At 41.6% G+C, this 12,625-nt stretch overlaps 2 protein-coding genes across 2 annotated transcripts; one reads left to right on the top strand and one right to left on the bottom strand.

Annotated features, from left to right (window-relative positions):
• The first annotated feature begins 3,932 nt into the window (after positions 1-3,932).
• On the top strand, positions 3,933-8,976 carry LOC105699501 (titin). Its single transcript, XM_023434144.1, has 5 exons — positions 3,933-4,092; positions 4,229-4,291; positions 4,576-6,383; positions 6,433-6,806; positions 6,955-8,976. Exons 1-5 carry the CDS (start codon positions 4,051-4,053, stop codon positions 8,676-8,678), a joined length of 4,011 nt encoding a protein of 1,336 aa, XP_023289912.1. The 5' UTR covers positions 3,933-4,050; the 3' UTR covers positions 8,679-8,976.
• A 173-nt stretch (positions 8,977-9,149) lies between these two features.
• Positions 9,150-10,976, bottom strand: LOC105699502 (cell wall protein DAN4-like). The gene is made up of 2 exons (XM_012424539.2): positions 10,828-10,976; positions 9,150-10,722 (listed from the first exon to the last, which is right to left on the bottom strand). Exons 1-2 carry the CDS (start codon positions 10,942-10,944, stop codon positions 9,226-9,228), a joined length of 1,614 nt encoding a protein of 537 aa, XP_012279962.1. The 5' UTR covers positions 10,945-10,976; the 3' UTR covers positions 9,150-9,225.
• Positions 10,977-12,625: the final 1,649 nt, after the last annotated feature.

The raw sequence follows: 12,625 nt of genomic DNA on the forward strand, positions 1-12,625 counted from the left end.
TTAAACAGTCATTTGATATTAATCTCTCAGATACCACTTTCACATCCCCTTAAGAACCTGTCCAGTTAAGCGTTTTCCATAAATCGCGTTGCTGCATTGTTGCTAGATGCCTCTAAAAAAAAATCACTAATGCATTGTAACGCATCGCAGCTATGTCCATAATTTTCCATATTATATGGAGGTCTTTTTAATATCGAAAAGTCTCAATTTTGTTTTTTGCAAAAATGAATCTTTGAAGGAATCGATCGTGCTTTTCCAAGTTGAAGAGACTAAGGGGGAACAAAACCGTCGTTTCGTTTTCTATAAAACATTTTTTAACGATACAATACATTTTTCTTGCTGTCGAATCCATCTTCAGTCAAAGACCACGAGCGGATCAATTGTTGGAACATCGATGGCTTGAAGCGGCCCTGGACAACCCGATATCAAAAGTTCGGCTGAAGAGATACGTTATCAAGAAGAGATGGGTCAAAGCTGTCAATACGATTTTGGCATTGCGCCGAATGGGCGCCCACATTGACGTCGATCTTATTTGACAAGACAGAGGATGGAAGTAAAGAACAAATCTTCCAATTATTCCCGTTTGGATGAGTTCACTGCCTCGTGGAAGAAAAACCTTATCGGTGCCTTCCCTTGTTCCCAACAATTGTTTGGAGCATGGGTGCTAGTAGCTCCCCTGCTGGCGAAATTGTATAAAGATAGATTAGTTTAAGATAAGTCAAGAAATGGAGGATGCACAATCTGGGCAGTCTTTCGGCGTTTCTAGGTAGCGTTATTAATTTATTATCATTAAGTATTATTCACTCGAGGAATTCTCGTTAATATTCAATATTTATCCCAAGTCGGTGTTCAGTTTTTTCTTTTTCTTTTGCTAAAGCTCTTCCGCGAAGAAATAAATCGCTAAGCTGCGGTGAAACGTTACTCAATGTTTATGAATTTATGTGTATTCTTTACTTTGCTGCATAAATCTGGCGGTGCATAATTAATGTTACACTTTGCTATTTCTTATTAACAGTGTAATATTAATTATACACCAGTCTCTGCATTAATTCACTAAGTAGCCAAGCTTGAATAGCGACATTTAAGTGGTTGCTTCGAATCTTTAACTGTGTTTTGTCACCGTACCTGTGCATTGTATAAAAAAGCTCAATGTTCGACTACTGACGCAGTATTTTTAGTTTATTTGGAATTATAATCAATGTATAGAAACGGAATAAATGTCCATGTGGGTTAAGTTACTTATCGAACAATTTGTACGTCTCAAGTCGGACATTTATATTATTATTTCTCTTTCATACGTGGAAAAATATGTAACGCTTTATGCCTTTATTTATTGGAAATTCAATTGCACTTTTCCTAGTGTTTACTTTAATGACTTAAGACCTAATGATGTTGTACCTAATTATGCCTTTTATCACTGTACATCAATTCGTGGCGTAATTTAATACGGAGTTGGCACTCGTTGAAATTCGTGCATGTATACTGACATGTGGAATGACAGTTGAAAAGAAAAAGTGTATATAATTAGATGAGAAGCGGGGGAATGATTTTGGCACCGATTTTAATCACGGACCACTTGTGGGATCATCAAAGGTGAGAAACAAGACAATCTCTTTGGATTGGGGAGGTAAGTTTATTTATTGCACTGACATTTCTTGGCAAACTACCATTGTATGGATGTATGAGAAAACTAGAATTTGCTGTAGCACCCATTTAGAACAATTCCTCGAAAATTGAATGAACCGTTTCAAGGCTTTTCAACACCGAAAATACATCGTCCGCCATTTTCTTAGCCTAAGAATATTTAAAAATTATCTGTGTCGACAATTGTAATTGATATAATTAATTTTATTTATAAATAATATAATATAAAAGAACTAAACATAATGAGTTATTTTGAGGAACCGATGATATGTATGAAAAAGGAGCGTTAGTTTCTTAACGTGACCGTGAAACAGATTTTGTAATTATTCTAATTTTATAGTGACCGATAAAAAAGAAAACTGTTGTCTCCATATTATGTTATAATTGGCAGCCTTGATAGGACGACAATTCCAGTGATCGATTATCGTATAAAACGTGCAGAACTCGATGTATCGCCGAAGAGAGCTGTAAAACTGGAATGACGTTCGCAACAGATCGTAAAGAGGCTGTTACCTTGTCGTATTCTTCGGAAGGAACATTGCTGGAGAATAATACGATATCGCTGTATCACCATGCATAACCCGTAATTTATCGGTGCCTTATCGTTGATGATATAACGATGCATCCGAAATTGACTTTTCGAATTGATAAATGCCTCCCTATTTTAATCGCCGATCGGAAATGAAGAAGTCTTAAGCTACCTTCGGCTTCACCGAAATCAAACTGACTTCTGCACAAGTGCACGAAATGCTAAACAATAAATGTTGGAGGAACAATACGATGTTGGGAACGCGAAAAAGAGAATTAGAGGAGAATTGGATTTTTGGTATATTTGTACAGGTAGATAATAATCTCGGATAGTTTGAGAATTAGCTTTTCCCGTGTGCACTTTGCTATCGGGCAATAATTCACTCAATCAACAGTTTATTACTCTCTCGGTTTAAACCGAGTTCCGTCTTATTACCAATGCTTGCAGTGATAATAATCGCGCATCTAAACGACGCGCAATTATTGAGGGACATTCGTAGAATATATAGAAAATCAGGGATGATGGGGGAAATTTTTCCGAAAGACAAAAGACAATTTGAAATGTCAGGAGGGAAAGTTCCTTTTATGTAGGAATTGCGTTAGACGTCGCTGAAATCTTGTTGGCAAGTTAGGTTGCCTCCCAATAAGAGATTCGCACGGGGCGAGAATTAACGGCCGGCTGTTTGCGAGGGAAGTAATGCTCGTTCTCGAGCTAGTTAAATTCGCCAAGTTAATTCCCTCCCGTTGATTCGCTTGGAAGAGTCGAAGTCGTTTTACGGAGAGCATGCTCGCAATTGGCGTGCATGGGAATTTACAGGACCGGCCGGAGGTTTTGCCGGCGACGCCGATTTTGACGTTAGGCGAATTGAGCGGGCGGCCCTGGCGCGAAATCGCGACCACTGATACGACGATAAAGCGGAACAGATCGAGCGTGTCACGAGAACAATTGCCGATAGGTGAGAGAAACGTGTCGCAGCTTCCGATAGATTCTTCGCGAATGGCTGAACGAGGGCCAAATGGACAAATGAAAAGTTTATCGAACGCCAGTGCGAACAAAAGAATGAGGAAATTAAGCGGACGAAGGAACGAATGTCGGCGAAATTACGGAATGGATTATGATCGGCGGTATACATTTTATGCAGGAATGTAATTGTTACGATGTGCGGTTCAATTTTTATGTTTAATAGTTTTTTTCTTCCGCTTATTATCTTTAAACAATTATCTCCAGGTTAATGTTCGAAAGAAGGTGTAGACTATTTTTCAATTATCTGTCTAGCTTAGGTGTGAGAATCGTATTCTTATGCGTATGGTATTTAATGTCAGGGTTAATAGATAGGTTGTTGAAAAATATTTCAGGGAGCTGATTTCTCATTTTCACTCGCGTGTTCATTCGCGCATTTATTGCGTTTGTAGAGTGCCGGATACGCAAACGCACAAGAATTTTAGTATTTAGACGGCATTTTTTTGATCTTGTACCGCAGCTTCCTTACCTCCATTCTATGGAATCATTTCTTTGGATGAATTTGAAGGGGAAAAAGAATTTGTTTTTTAAGGTATATCCAGAATTTATGCACAGACGTTTGTACATCTTCAAGCTCCGCCCAATGTACTCCCACACGAATCGATAATCGGATTTTGACGTATCGAAGGAGCGTTGATCGTTTCCACCACTCTTCGGGGTACAATACATGTTTGACCGTCATGCGTGTGGACCCACACAAATCTTCGTCATTTATATATGAAAACTGTGATCTCTGCAAATACGACCTCGTCAAAGAACCGGAGAAGGGGTAAAGATCCAAAAGGGAAGAAGTTGTTCGCAGAAAATTTGTCGCTCGATCGAGCACCTCGCTAGTTTTTGGCCGGACGGGAAACATCATGCTCGTCGGAAGGAAATCAATTTTCCCAGTCGTGATTGTGGTAAGACGAGATGGACAGTTTCGAAAAACTGTTACGCCTGGACTGTGGATTTTTGTGACATACTAGAGTAACTGTAGTCGAAACTAGGGTGATATTTTATTGACAAATGTTTTGTTATTTTGCAACATGTCCACAGGTATTCTGGTGGTCATCACTCGCAATTGCGGGTCCATATTCCCAAGCTCAAGAAGCTGAAAAGGTACATATGGTTCTAAGTACTTCCGCTCAATTTGCAATTTGCTATTTACTGTAAAATCGGACTCAAAATCAATTTTCGAGAAATTAAATTAAATTAATTTTATTTATACCATTTCTATTTTGAAATTTGATTTCTAGAGCCAATTTCTGAGTAAAATAGTGTTTTTCAGAAAATAGCAATGGCAGGAGCTTAGTAGAGTTTCAACTTCTCGTTCTAAGCAAAATTTAAAGGAGTAACTGTGATTTATTTTTGTTTTCTGGTTTTTTTAACATTACCAAAAAAAGCACAATGGCGTACATAGACATGGTAAAGCATCGGTGCACCTGGCGACAGGAGAACCCCATAAAAGGACCCAGAATAAATTGGACAGTAAACTAGGAACTTTCGAGGAAGCATCTAAGAGGCATAATCACGCCCATAGAGCAAACTACGCAAGAAGAGAGAAAGATCCTTTGTTGCTGACGATAGCTAGAAAGAATGTAAAAAATGACGGAGAACCTTCAAAAAAGTTGAACGCGAGTGAAAGAAAAATTCACTCCCTGGAAAATGAGGAAAAGTCTGAAATAGTGCAGCCACGGCGCCAAAGTATATACATAAAAAGAAACAACGTGAACCATAAAGTCGCCCCTTTGTCACGAAAACTGAAAGAATCGACAAAAGAAGACCACAGACAATTTGCTCGAAGTGGTGGACTAGAAGTAGGATTTACAGAGAGATCGAAAACCCGGAGAGACAAAATCAGAAAGAACGTAGCAGCACCTAGGCGTAACTTTAAAATCAGGAACGAAAACGTGAACGTAGTTATCCACCGCGATTCGCAAGGATTGCCGCATGATGCGAGTTCAAAATTGGACATAACGCAAGTAGAGAACATCTTCAAGCAATTCGAACTCCTGGGAAAGCCGATCGAGGCAGGTAAATGTGCGATTAGGAGATCATCCCCCAGGAATTCTGGAGATATCGATCAGGATCGCATTACCACAAGACATAACATCCCCATTGTCGAAGACGAGAGAGAGAAAGAGGAGGAAGAAATTATCAGCATCCGCGAAGGTGAAGACATGACGTTGTGCTGGATAGAGGTGATAACAATCAAGGAGGATAGATCGATCGATCCACCGAACAGATTCGTACACAAAGAGTACTCGATATCTTATGAAAATTCGGCGATCATACCAGACAAGTATGTCCAGTGTGTGAAACTGGAGGGTGAAGTCGAACCCGAAAGTGAAGTGGGAAAAACGAAGGAAATTGGGGTGGTTGATGAAGACACCAGAGTGAGTCGTCCTTTGAACTTCACAATTGTTAGTCATAATGGGTCCTTGGTCGTGTATCAGAATAAAAGGGTCAGATGCAGCTCGGGTCCTGTTGTGGAGAAGAGGGTCTACAGTTATGGGAATATTCAGAAGCCGACTAGGAGAATGGAGATTAAGGTGAAGCCTAAATTCAGGTCGGAGTTAGAACCCGAATCTAGGGAACCAGGTGCACCAGAAGCGACGACTTTAGCTTCAGATTCTGATAGATTAATACCAACGGAATCTGAGGAGCCACCATCCGAGACGGAGTCAGGAGAAAGATGGACGTTGGAACCTGGTCTAACGTCGATACCAAGAATACCGGAAGTTACGAATGAAAGAGAAAAATCGGAAAAACCGTTCCCTCCGGGATCAAAGGTACTAACATTACCAGGAACAAGTTCTGAATCGGATGAAACACCAACACCGGAGAAAAGTCCCGAATCGGAAGGAAGTGACGAGCCAGGAAGGAAGTCGGAATCGGAAGAAACACCAACACCGGATATAAGTCCCGAATCGGAAGGAAGTGACGAGTCAGGAAGGAAGCCGGAATGGGAAGAAATGCCATTACCAGAAATCAGTCCTGAATCAGAAGAAAGTGACGAGCCAGGAAGGAAACCGGAATGGGGAGAAGTACCAAACCCGGAAAGAAGTCCTGGACTGGAAGGAAGTAAAGAATCAGAAGAAAATATTCCCCCGGGCTCAGAAGAAAATCCTATTCCGAGTTCAGAAGAAAATCCTATCCCGAGTTCAGAAGAAAATCCTATTCCGAGTTCAGAAGAAAATCCTATCCCGAGGTTCAGAAGAAAATCCTATTCCGAGTTCAGAAGAAAATCCTATTCCGAGTTCAGAAGAAGAACCATTGCCGAGATGGAGCGAGGAATATAGTCGGGAACCTATCGAACCTGAGGAATCGCTTCCTCCAAAACCAGATGAAAATGCGACTCCAGGTTCAGGTGAGGGACCAGAGGTACCAGAGGGACTAGGGGGACCAGAGGGACTAGGGGGACCAGAAGGACCAGGGGGACCAGAAGGACTAGGAAAGCCAGAGGGACCAGAGGGATCAGGTGAAGGATTAACGCCAGAACCAAAGTTACCTTGGGTGATCCTTCCAGGATCTGAGGAACTTATTCCGGGTGTAGGTGGTACTTTAACGCCAAGTTCAAAGGAATCAGGAGAACCAAGTTCAGAATCAGGGGAAACATCAACTCCGACATTAGGTGAGTAATAAATATTGACACCTGAAATATGACCATTCCACTGAGACATTTTAACGTCGAGTTCAAGATAGATATATTATCTATACACCCTGTAGAATAAGAAAACATGCAGTTTAATTATGTAATTTAAATATTTTTGTTAATACAGAAGGAACTTCGGAATGCACCGACGAAACGACCACCAACACTCCTGGAGTGTCCGATCAGACCACCAAGGAAGAATCCTGCGAAGATTTGGAAGAATGCATGTCGAGAGAAAGTTTTCCAGATTTGTTACCTTGTACAAATTCAGACTGTTCAGAATCGGACACCGTTCCATCGAGTGAAACGAGCGAGTCTCCAAACAGATTTCGAGATGGTATAACTGACGTACCAGAAGTGGTACCCTCGTTATCTCCAGATTTAACGATCGAAAAGGCGCCAAAAGGCAAATCTGGAGAAAGATCCGATGAACCAGAAGATAGTACCGACTCCGGAAATATCGTCCCTCCAATTTCAGGAACTCCAGGTGAACCTGGGGCAAAACGTAACATTACCGAATCTTGCGAGTCCGATGATTGCGTTGGAGGGAGTTCCGATGAAGACAAGATACCGTCATCTATCGATAAGGGTGGTCGACCATCGAGGGTCGATAGCGAGTCCTGCGAGTTTGGAGGGTGTAGCGACGGACCTGATAAGCGGGATAGTCCGGAGATTCCGCAGGGACCGATAATAAGTCCTGGTGATGCAGTTACACCTGATGATTGCGAATCCGGGGAATGCATTACGAGCGGTACACCGAAGGCTTTGGGCATCGGAGATGCCGGAAAGAAAATCAGGACCGAAGATGTAGGCAAGGGTAATGATCGCAGCGATTGCGACGAGAACTCGGAGAACTGCCCCCCAGACATTGCTTTAGACCCCGAATTGCCGGGAATATGGTCTGATGGAAGTTCTGCTCCAAAGGAATGTGACGGCGACCCGGAGGACTGCATACCGGGTTCAGGAACTTCAGGACCAAGGCTCGCACCTTCTTGTGAAGGTTCCGAAGATTGCGGCTCAACACAACCCACAGATAAAGGAACTTCGGGAACACCTGACGATCAGTCCCCGAAAGAACCAAGGTCTTGCGATTCCGATGTTGGAAATTGTTCACCAGAAACCTCGGAGGAGAGAACTCCAAAAACTGGTCGCAAACTGGCGTTGAATGTCAAGATCCACCTGGAACACGTCGACGAGAACGATCAGCGGGAAAAGCTGGTAGAGGTGGATAAGCAGCTGCTCTTTGACGAAGATCCCAACGATCCACATCACACATCCATCGTGCAACAAGTCAAAGCACTGAACCAGTCCATCAACTCGCAAGCTCTAGATGCTTTGGCAAAGTGCGCCCAGGAGAAACCGACTTTGCGATCAGCTGGCTTCAACATACAACTTACCGATAGGCACCGGAAGCACAGAAGACGTCCCCGCGCTGTTGATATCAAGGAAGGGGCTGAAGTTTTGCAGGTCCCTGGATTAATTTACGACAGGTCCAAGAGTATCGCGGAGTCTAGGAAAGAGGCCATAAATAAAAGTCTGTCTGGGGTGTACGATGATTTGGGAGCTGGACTGCGCTTTGCGTTGTCTAAAGTCTCAGAAGCGAGGGAGAAGAGGAGCTATGAGTTCGTCTTGACTAATGAAGAGATCGAAAGTAAAATTCAAAGCCTGGAAGGGGGATCGAAACGGCAGGAACCGAAGAAGGTCCAGAAAAGGTCTGTTGGGGAAGAACACGAGGAACGGGAGGAACAGGGAACGGAAATTGGACGCTGGTTCAATGAAAGGGTTAAGAGATCTCCGGAAGGAGGGGTCATCAAAACCTCCACTCAGTTTGTTCTTTACAGGATACCGTGAGATAATTATCGTTGACTCGCACTTAATACTCTTCCGTGCTCAATACAGAAAAGGACCTGGAAATGAGAGAATTATTTTGATACACCTCTTGTTTTTACAACAGAATTAGCAAACGCTTGTCAAATTGTATGGAGGACTCTTTTATTTCAAATGAAGAAACATGAATTGGAAAAATGCAGGATTATTTTTATGAGAATCGTCCTTTCGGATCAACCTGGGGAAAAAGAACCACTTTGCCTCCTCGGTACATAATGTGTAAAGGAGGACATAATGTGTCTTATTAAACGCCTTTCCACTGTTCAGAGAAATTATTTAACCCTTCCGTTGTATGTAGATTGAAATCTAACGAAGTGAAATGTTATTTCATTACCTTATACTTCATTCGAGCTCCGATGAATTAAAGAAGGTAAGGGAACAATTATTTATTTTCAAATTCATTCTGGTCGTTAATACATTAAAATAATGCCGAAAAGGGGTTTTATATTTTTTATTTCTCCTGGAATAATAAACACTTCAATAGGAGTACACTCTTCCTACGTATGAATTTTCAATATGGACATACATAGTCTGTTGGTAGTACACATTTTCCAATAGTTGGATTAAAAATTAATATTGTGCCACACTTCATATGCCACCAGGTGTAAGAACTCCAAGTTGGATAACATAAATAATAAGACTGACAAGATGAATCCGAGGTGTCAGGAAATCGCCCGCTAGACTGGCAAACGAATTCTGAAGGAGTTGTTGGATCGGTGGTTGGTTCAATAGTTGTAGTCGATGCGACCGTGGTAGTCGTAGTAGTTGTGCTCGTAGTTGACGGCGTAGCTGAGAACGGACATGCATATTCCGTAGGGAGGACACATTTACCAATATTTGAATCAAAGACTAACGTTGTTGGACACTTCATGAGCCACCAGTCAAATGAAGTCCAAGTTCGGTAACATAAATAATAGGACTGACAGGAAGAATCAGTTGTATCAGGATATCTTCCGTAAGAGTTGCATGTAAACTCCGCAGCTGTAGTTGAATCGGTTGTATCAGAATATCTTCCGTAAGAGTTGCGTGTAAAATCCGCAGCTGTAGTTGAATCAGTTGTTGTTGAAGGAGTAATAGTTATAGTTGGCGTTGGTGTTGCTGGAGTTGTCGTCGATGGTGTTGCCGTAGTCGTTATTGTCGTTGTAGAAGTTGTCGTCGATGGTGTTGTAATTGTCGTCGCTGTCGTTGCCGTGGAAGGTATTGCTGTAGACGGCGTTATCGTTGTTGGAGTTGACGTCGATATCGTTGTTGCAGGCGGCGTTGTCGTTGTTGGAGTAGTCGTTGATGGTGTCGTGGTAGATGGTGTAAATGTTGTTGAAGTCGTTGTTAATGACGTTGTAGATGGAGTTTCAGTAGTAGGTATCACTGTCGTTGTAAATGACGTAGTCGTAGATGGTCTCGTCGGTGTTATCGTCGTTGTAGATAACGTTGTCGTTAATGGTACTGTCGTTAAAGTTGTCGGAGTAGCAGCCGAAGTCTCCGAGATCGTGTTTGTAGTCTCAGCTTTTGTTGACAATGGACACGTATATTCTTCCAATTTCACACATTTTCCATTAGTGGGATTAAAAACTAACTCCGTTGGACATTTCAAACGCCACGAATTGTAAGAAGTCCAAGTTGGGTAACACAGATAGTACGATTGACAAGATGGATCTGCCGTATCGGAGAACAATCCGAACGAGTTGCAAATGAAATCTGCGGCTATAGTTGGTTCAGTTGTTGCAATTGCAGTTGTTGTCGATGGCGTGGTAGTAGTTGGAACCGTAGTAGTCGTTGATGGTGTTGTTGGTGTGGTCTTTTCGGTACTAGTCTCACTACCGAATTCAGAAGGACAAAATCCAAGTCTACATATCGGTATAGACGTAGAGTCACAATAAGTTCCTAATGGGCATAACAATGTCACCGGAAGTCCTATTATGCAAACGGTAACAGCGTTACAGGAATCACATTTCACGTGACTATCCTCGCATAAATCCAGGGATGTGGTGTGGCTGATTAGAGTCAAAACCTAGGGGATGCAACAACATAAATAAATAGGATGTGAAAAATATCGTTACGACGTTCATTTTTACAGGCAGACAGTGGATGAAGGAATTATTATCAATGTACTCACGATAAGAACTGTTAATTTCAAAATCATTTTGGTTCTCCTAGGTAGATGTCTTGCACGAAACAAACGTCTAACTGAAACAACTATCAAGGAGATACTGCAGATGAGCAGAAGATGCATACAAACCGAGGACGTGTGCCCTATTATCAATCCTTAACCTTCACGTAGAAGTCTTCATTATATTTACTTATAGATTATTTCTTAGATGTTGCGGATGATAGATAACATCTTCCCTGAATTACTGCTTGATAACGAGTACCAATTCCTTATTGCTCACCTCAGTCTTTCTCGCATTTCCTTTAGAAATTCTAAAACAGATTGGAGTTCCTCGTTGAAAAATATTCCTTATCCAAACATCATTTCTTCCACGTGGTGATAACGAGTTCTGACAGCGCACTTTAGACGTGACATAAATTAACATCCTGAAATGCATTCGCCTTTCATACATTTTTTTAATATCTATACGCAGATACCTTTCATATCCCCTTAAATATTTCGAGTTTCTCCATTTTGGCGCAATATATCGCAAAGGAAAATGTTTTATTAAAATGAATATCGATGACTATCCAACGATCATGCGTGGAAACTCATTGAAGAAGCAATATCTCCTCGGGGCCCATCGAGCATACGAATATGTTCAATGAACAAAGTCCTGGTTCATGTAATCGAATGTCAAACGGTAAATCGTCATCCGTGAGTATTCCCATTTTGCACGTATACATTTATATACGTGCAAAAGTGGCGGCCATTAAACTCGGTCGGACTTTCTCGACGCTTTCTGACGATTTTGTATTCCGCGGATTCACCCTCGATTTCCTCATTCCGTTGCGTTGTGCGTTAGTTGAGATCTCCCTGTATTCCATACAGTGCATGTTTCGCATACAACTCACTTATCTGCATTTTCTTCGCTCTTCCAGTAACCTTGCAACATTCGATTTCAACATTGAAAATCGATACCGAGAATGCAGGTTTATCGTGCCGAAGGACGTCGTAAAAGACGAGTCGTCCTACGCATTTCGATTGCGATTTAGCCGAATTACTTTTCATGTGATCTTTTTTTTTCGAACGTTTGGGAAAAACCAAAAAATCTGTTGTAAACTATCGAGCTAGTGCTACAGCGAACAAGTGTATCGTGTTCGTCACGTAAATGAGGAAAAATTATTCGATGCCCGAGGGTGGCGTATACAATTTTATTTCGTTTTCTTCTGTTTCGCTTTTACAATGCTCTTGAATTTTTCGGAGAAAAGGGGCAAAAAATGGTCCAGGTCCTTTCTATGGGGCCCTTCATTTTCTGGGGTCATTCCTTTCACAAAGGATCCATTAGTAACAGGTTTCGGGAAGGTTTCCCATTGTAGTCCTTCGAGAGGTCCTTTGGGTTGGCAACTGGTCAGAAAAAAGGAACTTCTCCCTGCAGGGACGCTCTTATCTTGATAGGACAAGAACTGCATTCCATAGGTTTTGGGCTCCTTCGGAGTCCAAGATCTGGAATGTCTGCCTCTACTTTTGCAGAAAAACTAACGAAGAAATAAATATACAATTGCGGCAAATATTCACATTTTTGAACATGTTTTTCTTATCATTGTTAAGACAGCGATGTAATACTTTCCCCCTTTTCTTTTAATCCGTTATGAAAAATGAACGAAGATTACGAAGAACGGAATTAATGATTCGTCATTGACTGAATCTGCGTGTAAACTGCAGTTTAACGTTAGTTTACCTTTTGCGATAAGTCTAACGATGCGTCAATATAATTTCATTTCACTTAAAGATAATATTAATGCGTGGATAACCAATGAACTTT

Source organism: Orussus abietinus, unplaced genomic scaffold (assembly GCF_000612105.2).
Source record: "Orussus abietinus isolate OABI.00-Male unplaced genomic scaffold, Oabi_2.0 scaffold8, whole genome shotgun sequence".
NCBI lineage: Eukaryota > Metazoa > Arthropoda > Insecta > Hymenoptera > Orussidae > Orussus > Orussus abietinus.

What these genes read in the sequence shown, in the direction of transcription:
- LOC105699501 (XM_023434144.1), top strand. Translation starts at nt 4,051, where the DNA reads ATGCTCGTCGGAAGGAAATCAATTTTCCCAGTCGTGATTGTG. An exon ending in TTTTCCCAGTCGTGATTGTG is followed by an intron (nt 4,093 to 4,228) that starts GTAAGACGAGAT and finishes ACATGTCCACAG; the next exon opens with GTATTCTGGTGGTCATCACT. An exon ending in AACATCAACTCCGACATTAG is followed by an intron (nt 6,807 to 6,954) that starts GTGAGTAATAAA and finishes TTGTTAATACAG; the next exon opens with AAGGAACTTCGGAATGCACC.
- LOC105699502 (XM_012424539.2), bottom strand. Translation starts at nt 10,944, where the DNA reads ATGCATCTTCTGCTCATCTGCAGTATCTCCTTGATAGTTGTTTCAGTT. An exon ending in TGAAATTAACAGTTCTTATC is followed by an intron (nt 10,723 to 10,827) that starts GTGAGTACATTG and finishes TGCATCCCCTAG; the next exon opens with GTTTTGACTCTAATCAGCCA.